Source organism: Podarcis melisellensis (assembly GCF_964234715.1).
Source record: "Podarcis melisellensis genome assembly, chromosome: 14".
NCBI lineage: Eukaryota > Metazoa > Chordata > Lepidosauria > Squamata > Lacertidae > Podarcis > Podarcis melisellensis.
The window spans coordinates 19,936,229-19,954,751 of record NC_138546.1 but is presented as its reverse complement, the minus strand read 5'-3'; the positions used below and the strand labels follow the sequence as shown (position 1 = coordinate 19,954,751).

At 40.8% G+C, this 18,523-nt stretch overlaps 1 protein-coding gene across 20 annotated transcripts in view; it reads right to left on the bottom strand.

Annotated features, from left to right (window-relative positions):
• Positions 1 to 18,523, bottom strand: part of RBFOX1 (RNA binding fox-1 homolog 1) — a 1,444,762-nt gene that overhangs the window by 823,359 nt on the left and 602,880 nt on the right. For 19 of the 20 annotated variants that reach the window (XM_081887400.1, XM_081887403.1, XM_081887398.1 and 16 more), the window contains one exon: positions 281 to 343. The exons of the other annotated variant lie outside the window; for it this stretch is intronic. In XM_081887400.1, the coding sequence (XP_081743526.1) occupies positions 281 to 343 (63 nt within the window). The remainder of the gene's footprint in view (positions 1 to 280; positions 344 to 18,523) is intronic. 20 annotated transcript variants of the gene reach the window in all.

Here is an 18,523-nt window from a genome sequence, read left to right as displayed (position 1 = left end):
TTTACTCATTCGTCCACAAGGAACAGATTCAAATACTGCTTAAGGAGATATATATTAATCACATTATCGGCATCCCCCCACTCAGCTGTCTCCATCCTTTCCCTCTTTCCAATTCCTCAACTACAGGGTTCTCACAACAAACTTTTAAACACAGACTCATATTCAGCAAAACACAATCTTTCCATCTTGTGCAGCTGAAGATGCAAATCAAGCTGGGGTGAGGCTTGAGAACTATGCATTCCATCAACATAGAAAAGAAACCAGAGAGAGTTGCACTTACAGAATGAATGCTCCGCTCTAGAAAACTGTAGGCTCCACTTACATGAGGCTTCTGTGTAGTTTCCTGAAAATAAAAACAAACACAAAACCCATCACACTATGCTCTTGATGTACCATCCTCCACATTTTATCCTAACCCTAATAATACAAAGAATTAGGAGAGGCAAAAGTAAGTATATATTCACACAGCAAATAGTTACTCTATGGAATTTACTCCTACAAATATTTAGTGATTGCCACCAACTGGGATGGCATTAAAAGAGGATGAGATAAATTCATTAAGGCTGTGTGCTACCTCCAGGTATCAGAGGCCTCTGAACAGCAGCTGGTGTGAATCAGAAGCATGCAAAGTGTACAGATGTGCTCAGGTCCTGCTAGTGGGATGCTGGATAGGATGAGCTATGTTTTGACTATGAAGTGGTTTCTGTGATTAAAAGATTGGTGTAGGTATGTATGAGTGACCTTTCCCTTGGAGAAGAGAGAAAGATCGAGGCTCATGTATTCCCTTCTCATTCTCTTCCAAGAGGCGAATGCCTGAAGCAGAATATCCCATGAATATTTGAATGGCAAACATACAATTGTGCAGTCAATTAACTTCAGGGTTTTCAGGTTCTCAGGAAGAATCTCAGGGGGAGAGGAAAGGTAATATCTGATCAAGCACAGAAAAGTATTTATATCCCAATAACTGTACGGTCTAATGGATGGTTTTACAAGTTTCCTCACTTCTTCCCTGAGCAAGATTACACAGCATCCATCTTAATGACTAGCCAACAGATCGAAACCATCACAGTGAAAATGCAAAACTGCTGATGAATAATTTGAACTTTTCTGCTTTTCTCGCCTCTCCAGAACCCTTCAGCATTGCATTATAATGCAAGATTAAGAGAGCAGAAACCCAGCTTTGTGTGAGTTTCTTCTCTCTATCACTCAACATTGCTGGGAGAGCATAGTGGTATATATTTTTATCTGTTGTATAAGCATAAGTTTGAAAAAAGTGGGGTGCAGGATTGTTCAGAGTGCCATAAAGGTCATCCACCCCCCCTTTCAGTATACAGATGCACACCATACATTTGAGGAAGATTCAATACACATTGGAAGCACATAGTTCCCCTCAGAATTCTAGGCACTGTAGTTAGGGGTGCTGTAACTGTAGCTCTGTAAGGGCAAAAGTATAATTCTCAGGATTCTTCAGGGAAAGTCATGTGGTTTGAAGGCACATTGAATGTATGTTAAATGTATGTTGCGGATCTTTCCGAAGGCTAAATGCACACATTCTGAAAAAAACAGAAAACTGAAATCCGACTTGAGTAGTAATTTGGATCAAGAGCAATGATGACACATTCAGGAGATTACTGTCAACCAAACATCAAACGCGAACCCACACACAAAATCAAATCACACATTTAATCCATTTTAAAAAACAAAAACAAAGCAAAACAGTCAAGTTATAAATATAGAGAATTGCTGGTCATTTAAATTTCCAGCTCCAATTAGATAAAGTTATCACCAACTGAAAGCCAGATTATCTTTGCTTTATAGGAAAGCCAAAAAGAAAAGCAAGCTTTTGAACTATGAGCAGGGCTATAATTATACAACTTGGATTATTACTCCTGTTTTGAGGCTTGCTCTCCCTTTTGTCATTGTTACTGTTTTTGTTTGGCCTCCGTTTAATTTCCTGTCAGCCTTACAAGAGATTTCTAATGTTTGGGCTGTAGAATAAGTTCTGATTAAAAATAATCTTCCCAATTACAGCTTGGCACAAGCTAAGACTGCCACGTGTTCCCTGCCACTAACCTCTGGGTTTCTGTCTGCAGTAATTGTGTCTATATCAGCCCCTAACTGCAAATGAAAACCCAGGGGGCATATTCAGGCATCCAGCTTCCTGAGCCTTACCCATATCTCTTAATTTGCACTGTCTGTCAAAAGGAGATGCTCTCCAATGTACTAAAATGAAATCCTCAGAAACGGCAGGTCAAATGAACAAGGGGAAATGGGAGGGTTTGGAATTGAAAGTGGGGGGAGATGTAGCAGAAATCTGAGACTCAGATACGAGGGTGCCTCAACACTCTTCATTATAATTCCAATCCCTGTCCACATGCACACTGAAACTGGTTAACAAATTCCGAGGTGGCATTTTCTCTTTCATTACAGAATCTTCTCAATCCAAACATCCCATGCCTAAACTACTAAAATAAAATAAAATGCTTAAGTTACGTGTTGTTGCTTCCGGTTTCCCTCTCATAAATGCATAGCCAATTCATGTGGTAAAATGTAACAAAATAAGAGTAAAGGAAATGCCAGGTTTTTCAAACAGCTTAGATTTAGCATATGGATGGACGTTTATTGATTGATGCTGCAACATCAAGTGAATGAACTGCTGCAATTTAAACATAGCAGACATATTACATCCCAGTGGAAGGCTGGTTCATTAGGGCAAATGGGGCACTGCCCAACCAAGTTCACTGTGTCTTCAGACAGCCCCCCTACACACACCTGCCTGTTGTCTTAGGTATAAACAGTCCAGGGAGTGGCACTACCTGTCAGCTGATTCACAGCATTGCCTTTGTAGAACCCAGTATAGAGGAAGATGTGGGCAAACCCACAATTAGTTGTATTTGTCTGTTATTGGCCCTGGTTCCATCTGCTGTTGGGCTCCATACCTTCGAGGCTCACTAGACACCAACCACCACTATGCCTAGTGTCACACAAAACACAAAGCTCACCACAACTCCTCCAGTGGACCAAGCCTGCACATTCACCTTGTGCCCTTCAACTGGTGGGAAATCAAGACAGATAGGCATAAATATGTGCCCAGGGAAACTTGTTTTCTTCTTTCCCCACACAAAATCAGAGAACGATATAGTGATATACTGCAAGGAGGACACAAGGGGCTTAGCTCACTCACTACATTCTGGGGTGTGTGGTTTTTAGACAGATATTAATTTCTGGTCTAATAGGCTGTCTGTCCACTTTTTCTCTGGAATCAAGTGTGGTGCTCCTGATGCTCTCAGTCTGTAGGTTTTTGTTTTTGTTTTGTTATTTGTTTGTTTTTGAAGGGAAAGGAAGTTGGACAATAAATTTCCTGCCTCACTGAGTGATGTGTATCAGTTCCACATTTAGTAAAACATCAGAATTGCAGGCAGTGGGGCTGGAAGTGTGTCTTGTTACTTTTAGGGTTGGAACTGCAGCTCTGCAGCTCCTTGCATTCCTCCTGCTCAACCTGCATGTTTTAAAATGAGCAGCATGTTCCAAAAGCACTAAAGAGAAAAACAAATAAATGAACGAAAGCCTCCAGTACGTTATCCTCTCAAAGAAACCACCACAGTTGAGTTACCTCGGGATATCTTACCACCGAGTAGAATAAGAACGAGTGAAACAATCTGTCTAGCTTCCACTCTTGTCAGTAAATCCCACAGAGGTCAATAGAGGTATTAATGTGATTAAATTATTCAAATACTTTAGGGGTTCCATTTTCTGGTCCTGAAATTTTAATCAGTACTATGATCACCCAGAACTGCTGTGCCTGTACATACACAATTGCAAAAATAAAATACTTTGAAGAATAGAACTATTACTTTTGAACCAGCATTCAATTTAGCACCATTATGTGTCAGAATATGGTGAAGATAAGCATTAGGAAGTCACAATTGTTTTGCTCATTCATCAGCGTTTTATATCAACTCCTATTTTTCAGCACAACGTTTTCCCCATTTCTATTATCAAGATTAATAACCCAACAATGCACAAAAGCATAGACTGGACTGAGGTAGGGAGAAGGGTGGGGGAAGAAAAAGACTATGATTTACTTCCTCTGATTACTGTTTTATTTACACTGCTGAGAACATTCTATTTTTCTGCTTCATAATTTAGCACTTGTCCCATAAAGGAACATTAAGGCAAATCACCCCTTCTGTTTAACCACAGCATGCTAAACTGTACTCTAAAGTAATCCACTTTAGAAAACAACAGAAGCAGCAACAGCAGCAGCAGCAACAACAGTGTTTTCCTATAGCACTTGCAACCAGATAACCAGAAATAAGGAGAGGAGACACAGGGAAGTGGTTTGAAGTAAGGCTAACCACATTGCATTAATGATCTGCAGAGGTAAAAATCCATGAGTAACTTATACTGCTGCCTAGCTTTACTAATCAAAAGGTAAGCCTGTCACTGCCCAGAGTGTGGGTTAGTATTTTACTCTATCTGTTCTTACTATTTAAACATGTGTAAGTGAGGTGCAAAAATGCAACACAGAAACAATAGAATGCTGTAATAGAAATAGGAGATACAACACAAAACCTAGCAGAACAGTATTATAAAGACAGGACTTCTGTAATAATGGGGCCCTGTCCTATAGGTACAGGCAGGGAAATACAAGGCATGTGAAGCACCAGAAGGAAGAGTATTCCAGAGTGCAAGGGCAATGGTAGAAAATACCCATTTTTGTCTTACTGCTCTATGACATTCTGTAGGATGTGGTCCCCAATGAAGGGACAGGTATTCTTTCAGATGATACAAGCATCCAAACATCAGAACTAGGAAAAAGGAACTCACCATATCTCCTTTGATAAAAGTGGTATGTGTGGGGTTCTGGGTCCTTTTGGCTTATTATATCTCATGCTAGACATAGTACCAAAGATGTATGGGTTGGAGCACACTAGGAGGCAGGGCTGGAAGCCAAACAACAAGCCACTTCTGGTGCAGTTCCTAAGCATGCTCCAGGGCTGGGGAAGAACAGGTGGAGGATATATAAAGCCTTCTGCCTGTTTCCTCCCTCTTCCTTCTTCAAAAGATGTGGTGCCCAGATCACCATCCCACTATGCAGTGTGACTTAGCTGGTTGCCACAGTTAGGGCATAGCAAGAAGTTCTGTCTTCTCCCGTGGATGGTTGGTGGGCAGGGATTTTCCCACTAACTCCAAACTGCAGTGTTGGAGAAGTGCAATTAGAGGTGAGAGCTGGATAATGAAGTTGACTGGTTTTATCTGGACCCTTGACAGCTGCGTATACGAAATAGAAGAAGTTGGCACAAGTTGTGAATACCCTGAGGCACTTTCCAAGTGAACAGTGACCCCAGAGACTGTGGGAACAGCGACACATGGCTGTGGGAACCATGAAGCAGGGTATAGATCACTTCTGAGGTTAACCCTCACTCTAAGGACACATGAATCAGGAAGAGCTGCCTCCTCATATGAATGGGTATGACAGGGAGAAAGAAGTGGAATTAGCACCACATTTCACCCATGTGGGGTAGGTTCACCCAATTTCCCGTACATGTCTTTTTTCCCTGAGCAGCTCATACCACCCAACTGTTGGCATCTGTCTGTCTCAGGAGACAATGGAAGCGTGTGCCTTCAGGGGCAAACTGTTAGAGCTCCAGCTCCAGCTGTGACTACAGAGACTGATAAGGGAGAGACATGTTTTGTTGCGGCTGGGGCAGATGAAGGTGTCTGACTGTGTTGATGCAGGTATACTAGGGCGTTTCTTATTTCTGCGCTCCTCCCAGCTGTCATTCCTCCTCTGGTCCCTGCTGTTGTTCAGAAAGTGGCCCGAGTTATATCCCATACCTTGTGTCTTGCCTCTTTATTTCTGGTCTCCCAACACAATGCTAATTACACAAATGTAATTAACATGAACGTTGTGTTGTTGTTCTGTAAACAACACCATGGGGAAACAGAGCAGTAGAAGAGGTGAAGTTTTAACTCATTCTCTCCCTGCCACGGTCACGACAGTAATCACCTCTGGTATTTGCATTTCAAGGGGATTTCGAATTGGCACCATTTGGGATATATCCAGGCAATTAATGTCACATCTGGCTTGGCCCTCAGAATCTCCTGCATCTCATAAAGTAGCATCCAGCAGCTCTTTCATCCTCATTAGTCACTCTGCTATGGCTTCTCCTGAGGGAAGAAATTATTATCCTGCAGTCTGATAATAGCAGGTGGACCCTCACTTTTCATGAACTGCTTGGTTGCATCTGTGTGTGCCTGGAACAGAAGGCGGTGTTCTCAATATGGCAGTGATCATTCAGAGAACAATTATGCTGAAGCTCTATGAACAGAGATCATACTGTCTATAATGCTGATCATATGGCTTGGGTAGGTTTGTATAATCAGAAGCAGGTTCTTCATAAGTACAGAGTTGTGGCTATTTATGTTCTACTCAGAGTAGACCCACTGACATTTATGTGCATCCAAGTCTATTAATTTCAATGTGTCAGTAGAACTTAATTGAATACAGCCCATATAATTTTTATAGTGGGTTGGAGCCAACATCCTATTTTACTGTATTCCAGCCTGACGCTGAATCTCACAGACATGGAGGCAAGGCAGGAAACTAGGTAAAGCTAGCTATGGAAAGGCTGGTCAGAAGTTTCAGGACCATAAAAAAAGGTAAAGGTAACCCTGCCCATACGGGCCAGTCGTGTCCGACTCTGGGGTTGCACGCCCATCTCGCTTAAGAGGCCGGGGGCCAGCGCTGTCCGAAGACACTTCCGGGTCACGTGGCCAGCGTGACAAGCTGCATCTGGCGAGCCAGCGCAGTACACGGAAACACCGTTTACCTTCCCGCTAGTAAGCAGTCCCTATTTATCTACTTGCACCCGGGGGTGCTTTCGAACTGCTAGGTTGGCAGGCGCTGGGAACGAGCAACGGGAGCGCACCCCGCCGCAGAGATTCGAACCGCCGACCTGACGATCGGCAAGTCCTAGGCACTGAGGTTTTACCCACAGCGCCACCCGCGTCCCCATAGATAGCTCCAAGTGAGCAACTTTCTCCAGAAAGCTTAAGAGCATACTGAGGCACTTTAAGCCTCTTCCAGGCTCCACCCGCTTAAAGCCTATGGCTTGCAAGTGGACACTACTCCATTCTATAGCCTCCCATCTAATGCTCCCAGTGCACCACTGATCCAGTGAAGTGTGATGGGAGGCATTTGTTTCCTTAGACTCAGCTGGCCACAAGGATCCAGAGGCCCCAGAGGCTCTGGTGGTCCAGGAGCTTATTTCAGGGGCTCCTGTCTGACAGTTTGAGTCACAGTAGTGCCCTGATCTCCAGCAGCCATCTCAGAAGCCTGACCTCCTTAAATGGTGCCTCTGTAGCCTCTGACTGTGTCTGGGTTTGCCCGTGTTACCTCCAGAGAACCACCCCTGCCACAGCTTAGAACTCAGAATAGGTTGCAACTGTTTTAATGAAACAATCTAAAGAAACAACCTTAATTGTGGTATGGGCATGTGCTTTAGTGGAAATGCAATCCTTCCACAAAAGAAGAGGAGTTTGGATTTGATATCCTGCTTTATCAGTACCCTAAGGAGTCTCAAAGTGGCTAACATTCTCCTTCCTCCCCCACAACAAACACTCTGTGTGTGGGGCTGAGAGACTTCAAAGAAGCATGACTAGCCCAAGGTCACCCAGCAGCTGCATGCGGAGGAGCAGAGACGTGAACCCAGTTCACCAGATTACAAGTCTACCGCTCTTAACCACTACACCACACTGGCTCTCCACAAAAGACTTTACCATCCAGCATGTTCCCAGGCAGAAGGGAAATGGTTATTAAGCTTCTTCCTTCAGGACTTTTCCCTGCAATCCATATTCATCCATTTCTTTAAGGCAATCAATGAAACAATACCTTCCTTACGTCTGTAAAAAGAAATTCTATTGTTCCCAGATTGCTTGATGGAGAGGTTTAGAAAAAGATCAGATCCACTGCCAAACAACTGATCAATAACTTCCTTTACTCATTCCATATATTAAAGCATCTTGAAGCTAGAGCTCAAACTGAGGGCAAACTTGTTAAAACAATTCCAGAAAGTGCATGCTTTTCAGAACCTCTCTCCCTGCTGATCCCTATCTCCAGTTTCCAAGCAATATTTAGCACCAAAAATATTCTAACTTAAAGAACACTCTTAGGCATATAACAAAAAGAAGCCAACCTTATTAAAAATAATTGATGCCCCTAAACATATGTTGCCTTCCTGTACTTCAAATTTCTGGACAATATGTAGTGAGCAAATCATAATATTTGAAAATGAGGCCTATGCTTTAGATATCATCTTAATATGCACTGCTTGGTGCTCTCCACTTCTCCAGCACCAGGGACAGTGCTGCAAAGTTAAGATTCTTTTGGATGAGAGAGTGTTGCAGAGTTCAAGTATTACTAATATTTGCTGTGTTTACAAATATAGACAAAGGGCAGAAGCAAGTAGACTCCTAGAAAACTCAGGCATAAGACCCCAGAGAGCAACTTGTGTAGCACACCAGTACGTTGGTGGCACCCCAACTTTTGGTAAATACCAGCTAGGAAATAAATCGTTCCCAGGGCAAAACTAGGTGTGTGTTTAATGTGCATGGTATTTTATTCTTTTTATTAAAAAATGCAAACATCGGCCCCTCCATTGGAAGGAAATTCCCAATTGCTGTTAATGTAAATAGCAACTTCAGAGGAGAAACTCTGAGAAACTGAGCACACAAGGAAAGGAAGGCAAGGGAGGAGAAAAGACGGAGCACACAGATACAAGATTTGTTTTCTGTACCGATACATCACAGTTTATTGAAATGAGTCTGTTATGTCTGAAGTAGCCAAAAATTTCTTTAAAGAATGTTTGTAGCTCACGTGTTATATAATATAAAGTGTTGAATTAGAATTGGAATAAATATTTTGCAACAAATGAAATTTGAAGCAAACCTCCAAGTTCCATGTTGGGCAACATATTTAGGAAATCTGATGGCAGTAGTTCTGGTAAGACTAGTGAATTTATTCAGAGGGTCCCCATGCATTCTGAATGTGGTTGATTGGTGGGGGAGGGGCAGACAGCTCTATGAATAATATTATTGATCACCAACCTGGGAAGGTAGGCCATCTAGGAGAAGGAAAACACTGGTCCTAAAATTCCACTGCCTTGCAGGATATCTTCAGGAGAAGAAAAGGCTAAGGAGTAAACCCTACACAAATCCAGAGTGGAGTCCCTAAGACAGTTGGAAGGCACCTTGTACGCCTCCTTCCAGCAACTCCTGCAGCCAAGCTCATGCCAAGTGTATTGCTCTGTTTTCCTTTAGACCACTTCAGTGAGGTAAGAGGGGGGTCTTGTCGTCTGGGCGGCCCAGTACCTCCATATACACTGCCCAGGCTTGTGCCCTAGGGAAGTCACTTCAGTGCTGATAACACAACAATTTGACTTCACACACAAACACCCCGGAGGTACACTCTATTGTCTCTCAAGACAGACAGATGCCAACCCCAACTAATTGTTGTGACAGTTTGTTCCTATCAGATTTTTTGACTCTAAGGCCAGTAGCCAGACCATGAAGCTTAACAACACATTGTTCGAATTATGCAAAATTGGCATTTTAAAATGAATTATGAAGTTTCAGAAGTTTTACTTCTGCACTGTTTGTGTATCAAAATATTTATTAGTCCCTAGACAGCTCCACATGTGCTTGAGTTGGGTACCTCTAAATAATTCAAACTTTTCTGCACTAACTTATTTCAGCAATTCCTTTGATGCAAGGCAGGAAGAGAACATTTATTACAAGCAGCAAGACGAACCCATATAATTAATATTTTGATACATTTCACCTTCCTGGATGTTTGCTCTTACATTATTAGCTTCGTATGAAATAAATAACACTTTTCTGACAACTTGTTATCCCACTTTTAGACAAGATGCTTCAATTTATATAATTACTTTACTTGATTTATTGATGCACCTCTGCTTATGTTACATATTCTGTTAATGTGCTATCAATGTAATTAGTTGTTTCTAGGCGGAAATCACTGTTTTTAATCAAGCTAGCATTTTTATTGCTTCTACACAATCAAAACACCCTTTCATGACTTCATTGCTCTTTCTCCTCATTTCTCTTTCATGTGTTTACACTTGTGAGAGGGGGGGGGGAGGTTGGCACTGATAGTGTTCCCCCCGGCTCAATACAGTACTCCAAAAGCATTTTCTCATAACTTGAGCTATAGAGAGCAATAGTTTGGAAGCACATTTTAATCAAAATTTTGAGAAAACAAGCCCAGGTTTTGTGGCAGACATTTTGTGACCAAAATGTCGCCACTCTCTGGATATTCAGCTTTTCTTTTCTTTTTTACTTAGGGCTGCAATCCTGGGACTTAGCTAGATGGGTAAAGAAAAAGCAATTTATATGTGTTGTATATGTGATATAACATTGTGCCCTCAGATTGTGCTGTGGAGTCCCATTTTTCTCTACCTGTAAAGTAAAGGTAAAGGGACCCCTGACCATTAGGTCCAGTTGTGACCGACTCTGGGGTTGTGGCGCTCATCTCGCTTTACTGGCTGAGGGAGCCGACGTTTGTCCACAGTTTTTTCGGCTCATGTGGCCATCATGACTAAGCTGCTTCTGGCGAACCAGAGCAGCACACGCAAAAACCGTTTACCTTCCCACCAGAGCGCTACCTATTTATCTACTTGCACTTTGACGTGCTTTCAAACTGCTAGGTTGGCAGGAGCAGGGACCTAGCAACAGTAGCTCACCACGTCACGGGGATTCGAACCACCGACCTTCTGATCGGCAAGTCCTAGGCTCTGTGGTTTAACCCACAGCGCCACCCGCGTCCCAGTATAAATAGAGTAGATAGAAGCTAATAGTGTATAATCTAAACCTCAGATCATGGCTAAGGTTTCTCCTCCTTAACATGATCTGGAGCCAAAGTTTGATTTTCGGATAAAAGGTTTGGATGACACACTAAGCCAAACTGTGCTTTAACTACCATCCCATACCTAAAATAAAATAAAATAATAATAATTCATTGCTTATACCCCACCCATCTGGTCAGGCCTCCCCAGCCACTCTAGGCAGCTTCCAACAGTATATTAAAAAGACAATAAAACATCAAAAATTTAAAACTTCCTCAAACAGGGCTGCTTTCAGCCCATGGACGAGCAATTGGGTGAAGTCAAATCCCTGTGCAATCACTGTAATCTACACACTGGTTTACCATGATGAGTGTAGCAGGCCATGATTATTTTTAAGGCTTCCCTGCCTCCTTGGGCACTAGGGGAGTCCTCCTTGACCAAGTCATGTCTGGTCCTTAAATGCTGATGAGAGACCATATGGGCCTCTTTCTCTCTCCACGCCCCTGAAGACATTCCAGACTCAGAGTTTAGGGAAGCATGCCCCCACTGCTCCGGAATCAAAGCTCTGACCTAATACTTCTGGTGATAATATAAGATTTGAGTCTTCAAAGAGGGAAGGATTGGGTAAATCCAACACATGGCTTTACTGCCAGCCCCCCACCCTTGCAAAATGTATATAGTTTGTTTGTTTGTTTATTGAATTTATATCCCAATCTTTTCCTCCAAGGAGCTCAAGGCAGTGCACATAGTTCTCCCCCAACTCATTTAATCCTCACAACAAGCCTGTGAGGTAGCTTAAGCTGAGAGCCATTGACTGGCCCAAGATCACCCAGTGAGCTGCATTTATGGCCAAGAAGGGATCTGAACCTTGTTCTCTCAGATCCTAGTCCAACACTCTAAGCACTACACTACACACTGGTTCTCACATAGATGGCTCCTCACACAGAGAATGGGAACACATGGAGATCAGAGAGACAGAATAACATCTTGTGGAATAAATGCTTTATTTAATAAAGAGGTTTAGCAATAAAGGTTTAGCCACAGAAAGATGAAAAAGCCTGCACTCAGGTTCTGGTTTTGGGCTTCCCACAGGCATCTGGTTGGCCACTGTGAGAATAGGATGCTGGACTAGGTCACTGGCCTGATCCAGCGGTCTATTCTTATTCTCTTCACCTGCATAGCAATTCTCATTCTGAAGAAATGGATTCCAGAAATATCTCATTTAACCTATTCATAAAGGTGTATTTAAAAAAAAAACTAGTGAAAGAAATATTGTTACACTTCCAAATTCTGCTGGTTTATTTAAGCCTCAACATTTATAAATAATGGAGAATATAAAAACAATTAACTTTGGCATTATAAAAAAATGTAAGTGGGCTGAGAGCAATTTAAGTCAAGGCTTGCCCAGTGATAGTCACAGAAATTTATAATAGGACCTGAGAAAAGAATAAGTACCTTTCACCAGATGTACTGTGAATCACACCTTCATTGCAGCTGTGATCCTTGGGGTTTACCCTCCCTAATCACAGCTGAGCAATAAAGGAGGCTCATTAAATGGAATGTAACAGACACTGAATGTAACAGATTAACTGTGCTACGCAACCTCAGCTTCAAATAGAGAGGGCTGGAGATCATTTCAAAGTTCAAATGAATTTTAAAGGGAGAGGGAGAGAGTCTGACGGCAAATGCTGTCAGGGAGCTTTTGTGCAATTTAGTTATGAGTTATGAACTGAGCAGTTTATTTGTGGAAAGTGGTGTCTAAGATCCATAGGCTAGCCTTATTCAGTCATTCCCAAGTTGCATGCAAAGTAATAAGTGCTTACAGTGGTGGTAAGGTAGTCCGGGTGCACTGGGAGGCCCCTTGTGCTCATCCCACAATGGTCATATCCTCTATATGAAGAGCTGTGAAAAAGCAGCTGGTGATAGAGGTTGGAAGGAATCCTGTGAGACATCTACTTCAGCTTCTCTTGCTTCATAATGGGATAAGTCCTCCCCCAAAGCTCCTTTTTTAAAGGTTATGCCTCAGCTAACTGCATATCTGGGAGCTGTGTCATCATGCAAGGAAGTACAGCTGGCTACAAAGTTGTGACATCAAGTGAGTCAAGTTTTTGAAATCTGAGAAAGAATGCTAAGAACATAAGAAGGGCTTGCTGGATCAGGGCAATGGCAATCTAGTCCAACACCCTGTTTTCAAAATGGCCACACGGATGCCTCTAGGAAACCCACAAGAAGATTCACGCAGTAGAAGAAAATTAATATGATGTCAAACAGAGTGAAGAATCAAAATATTATTTTCTCCTCCTGTCACCTCCTCCCCAATGATTAAGAGCATTATGATGTGTTTTTGCAGGGGAAAATGTTTTTAAAAAGCAGCTGAATTTTCTCTTGCAATTATAATGCTGTCAGCTTTTTATTATTAGTGTTAATAATAGTTTCATGAGGTTGGTAATATTTGTTGGCACATTTGAGGTTAATATTCTGGCCAATGAATTGAGAAACTAGTCTCATTTTATAAAAAGAAAGTTGTTGTTTTTTACACATCTTTTATGCTGGAGGCCATATTAAAATGTGTATGCTTTAAAGTCTTCTAATTCTTTAGGGAAATGTTTACCACATTTTTATTTTTTAAAAATATAAGTATGCTTTATATTGATGGAAATTATGGGAACAATTATGGTCCAATTCATGTAACAGATTTTTAATCTCTCTTGGGAATCATGATAAAGATTTGCATGCCTCTAAATTTCATCAAATTCTGTCCAGAAATAAAATTATACATATAAATAAATAAAGCTGCACAGTAGAAAAGCTTGTTGATGGATTAGGTTTAGTTTGGCAAGCCTATTCCGCTCTTGAAGGGTTACGTTGTCTGCAAATTCCATCTACTTCTGCATAGAGGAAAAAAGTTAAAGCATTTTGTCCACTCATAATAATTAATTTGGAGACGGGGGAATGGATCTGAAGCAAGACTCTGAATCAAATTGGGCAGACCATGAAGCATTTCAGGCTGAAACCACAGTATGTTGCAAAAAAAAAAAAATCATATCCAAACCACATCTTGATGGCAGTGCAAACTGCTAATTTATTCTGCATAAAATTCATCTTTTTTAAAAATAGCATTGATATTTTTATTTGCTACAACCTGAATATAATAATATAATATAATAATTGACAAGGGAAGTCAAGACTTTTATTTATATATTGACTTCAACATAATACAGCTGTCCTAGTGCTGCACTCCTTCAGAATACAGCTTATGGGGACTATTCATTTGAATGTGGCCCAACTTATTACTTGCCTATACTGCAATCCCACACAGAACCTTTTCCATACCTCCCTAAGACTACCTTCCTAAAAAAAAATCAGGGAGAGTCACAGTCAGGGAGAGGGCACTCTCTGCAGTAGTCCCTAAGTTGTGGAATTCCCTCTCCATAGAGGTGAGCTTGGCTTCTTCTACTTTATAGCTTTTGGTGAATGCTACACCTGGCCTTTTTGAACATGAGGTGTGTGTTTTCAGGACCCATCCCATTCCTGTGACCACACTTTTTAAATTCTCAACTTTAAATGGTTGTATCCTGACCTGAGACCTGCTGGTGAAGGATGGGTAATTCATTGAACAACAACAACGAACAAAATACTGCACATACCCATGATATAGTGTGAGTTGGAAACTTCTTTGTGGTGCAATACTCAGCAGCCTCCCTCCATCCTACTGGAATGGCAATTCCATGCAGAATATCAATGAAATTAACATGACTCATGTTCTGTTCTCATATGCAACACCACTGCATTGGACTGCAGTATAGACAAGTAGTTCCCAAACCGTGTATGGGGAGCTGGGGGACCTGGAAAGACTGTACTATAGGATGCATGCAAATTGAATTACTATACATAATGGCATACAGAGATGTAGAGTAGCCCATTTTAAATATGTACAGTCCTCTATAAATATGGAAATGTGTCTCTGGGCAGCTACTTCATCATATTGCCAAACTGCCTCTTTACTCATGAGTTTAAAATGCATGAAATCTGTCCCAGAAATCTTTCAGCCTCCCTAAAAAAAAATCCCTCACAGTTCAGTTGCAAAACACACCAGTTTATATACTTAGGTTTCTAGATGAAAAATGTTCATAATAACTGCAAAGTAATAGACTCAGTAGATGGCAGACAATAATTTGACAAATGAGATGGAGGAAGTATTTCAGCAGGGCGGCTTCATTCGTTTTATTTGATTTCTTTGCAGTTCTTTGATTTCTTAATCATCAGTGTATAGCAGGAAAATGCTTAGATTCAGTCTGTTTCACACTCTGGAATGCATCTCAGGGCTCTGTTCCCACGCTTCATTCACACACACACACACACACACACACACCCAGCAAAAGAAAAGAATAGAAAAAGACAGAAACATTTCCCACTGAAGAATTCTAGCATTTCTGAGAACCAACCTGGGGATTCATTTGCTGTGCCATTACTTTTTTTTTTAAAAAAAAAAAGCTCTCTCGTACCAACATGAATAGTATAACCAATCTCCATAAGCTTGTCTGCGAATAGAACATTAAGTATTATACAGCTTGTGAAACAGATAATTAGAATGTTAAGAAGTTTCATAAGTTATATCCTCCATGGGGAAACCGTAAAGTTTTTGGCTCTCCATAATAGTCACAGGCCTTTTGGGAGGGCACACAAGAAGACTTCCAGATATAGTCAAATGCTACCAACTCCTGAAGAAGAAAGTATCAGTTAAAAACCTGTCAGTTTAACAAGTTGCTTTTGATCCGTTAGTCCCTAGGGTTTTTTTTCTGAAGGTGTTCCACATATCTAATGTTGTATCTGAATAGTATTTTCACTATATATTTCAGTTATTACAGATGTGGATATTATGAGACAGCTTGTATCCAAATGGAAAAGAGTATAAAATGGAAGAGCACATGTTTTGGGGGCAGAAGGGGCCTTCCAGGAACCAGTATCAGGTGATGGGAAGAACCTTAATCTTCTGGGGACCCTGGCAGAGTAGACTGTACTGGGCTTGAAAGACAAAGAGTTTATCTGGAACAGCTCCCCATGTTCCTAAATGAGGTTGAATTCTAATAGGGGTGTATACTATGTGAAACACTTGATCATCAATAGTCAGTGTGGTGTAGTGGTTAGGGTGTCAGACTAGGTAGGACCTGCAGGACCAGGCTTCTAATCTCCACTCAGCCAGGAAGCTCATTAAGTCACTTGGGGCCATGCACACTGTACACATTTGTATGCAATTTTGTCTGATATTTTGCAAGCAATTATAATATAATGCATTTTTGGTATGTTGATATCATAAATAGACTCATTTTTAGGCACACTTTAGTATATGCTTGTCTGAATAACTAGCTGGAAAACTCATTGAAAAAAATGGATTAGGGCAAATTTCAGAGGATGACTCTTTTTCGGTTCTCATCTTGTTTTGGAAAGTGTGAATTAGGAAAGTTTGTTTTAAATGTGAGATGAATGGAATTTCTCGCTCATCCTTACAGCATAGCCCTTGGATATCAGGCACTCTCCAGAGAAACACTGTGCATGGGCATTATACTACAGTCTCTCTCTCTCTCTCTGAATGTGGTTCCCATCCTTCACTCCTGCTCCCTGCCGTAGGCAGTCTTGCTTTAAGTCCCATTGATTTCAATTTCAACTGGACTTCGGCATGCATACATTTCTCTGCATTGCACCCATAGTGCTAGACAAGAGTGAGATTGCACTAAACTTTAGCATAATATACAGCTACTCTGAAACAGCATTATCCTTTTCTTAGTGTGAAATTAATTTGTTCACCAGAGAAAATAAATCATTGGTGGGACAAAGAAAATTGATTTTTACAACACCTTTCACTTGTTTTACTCTTCGTGGTATTAACTATGTTAGATTCTGAGAGTGTTTATAGGCATTATAAAACATTTAAATCTTGATGTATTAAGGCACTTGAATAGCTCCTGGGTATTAGTAAGAGAATTATATTAGGATTAGTCTGGGTATCAATCTTGGTATCTGGCACATTGCTAAGGAAACTGCTGTTTTATCCTCATTGAGACCCTAAACAGAACTTCATTATCTTACACTGAAAAAAGAGAACAGATACTGGCAGTGAGCTGCCCCCAAATGTACGTGGGTCACCAAAAACAGTAAAACACAAGTAATTCAGCATAAATGATCAGGCTGTAATCCTAGAAGTAAGTCCCATGGAACTCAGAGAGACTTACTTCTGAGTAAAAATCACTGGATTGTGCAGCATCTTCTCTGAAATATTATTATGTGCAAGGTACTTAAAATAAACAAGTCATAGATCACACAATGGGAGAAATTAAGAACTAGCGTGATGAAAATTTATAGGAGAGCACAGATGTAATAAATCAATATTTTATGGTGGCAGCACCACACTTTTGAACTCCCTTTACTAAGTACTCTTTTTAGTGCCTGCTAAAAACATTTTTTGTTTAGCTACCAGATATGTAGAAGGTTGGTATCTGTTTCTAGCTTATCGTTAAATTTCAATTATTATTAGAATATTTTAAATAGCTGTTTCAAACCATTATTTATTGGGTTTTTTGTTTTCTTCTTTTTTTGCAATCAAGAGATATATAATTTTTTTGAAATAAATAAATAAAATTGGCATCAGATCATACTACGGGTCCATACTAAGGGTTCAACTGAGGTCTACTCAAAGCAGACCAACTGAAATTAGTGGATCTCTGTCATGTCTCTTAATTTAAATGGGTCTACTCTGCATATAACTGGGGCTGGATCCATCCAACTGCTTCCAAATAGCAGCCACAGTTTAGTGTGAGTATCTCTAAATATTCATATTTTTGTACACAGTTTTAACCAATGTACATATTTTTGAAGCAATTTCCCCTAATATAATGCATTTCAATTTTGTTTTCACCAATATCTTTTTATATGCAATTTCCCTTAATAAATGCATTTCTGTAAACATTGTTGGGTTGGAGAACTGCATCACAAAATTTGGAGAAGTGAGAATTCCCAAGCATAGCTGTATTTTAATCCACATATTCCCCCCCCCCCCAAGAAATGTGACCATGATAGATTCACCTTTAGATGCAAACTGAATTAAACTTCTCCCCCACCCCTACTCAAAAGTAATTACTGCTGAACAGAATGGAACTTATTCCCAGGTGTGTGGCTTTCAGATGGCCATCTACACAACCACCACCCATTTTAAAGCAATCTAAGCTGCAATCCACTACATTTCATCTTGCGGCACCAAACTCTATATGTTAATGGTGCGCTCTGAAATGCACCACTTCAAAAAATGAGGAAATTCAGGAACCCATTAAAATTCATCAAAACTTGAGATTCATGCAGTTGTCAAGTGTTACAAAGAAGAAAAGCAGGGAGTTACCACTCACAGGACAGGAGAGGAAACCTTCAGGTGCACACAAACAAAAATATATATTTTATTAAGTCCAAAGCATTTCAAACAGTTGTTCTTCCTTACTTCCTCAAGGGCATCCTTGAATGTCAAATTTTCTATTTGAGTGTGTGTGTGTGTGTGTGTGTGTGTGTGTGTGTGTGTGTTTGTTTCCCCTAGTAACTAGTTCCAATTGTGTGCAGAGGCCAAGTTGAAATTTGATGTTCAAGAGTGCTTCTGGGGAAGAGCAATAGTT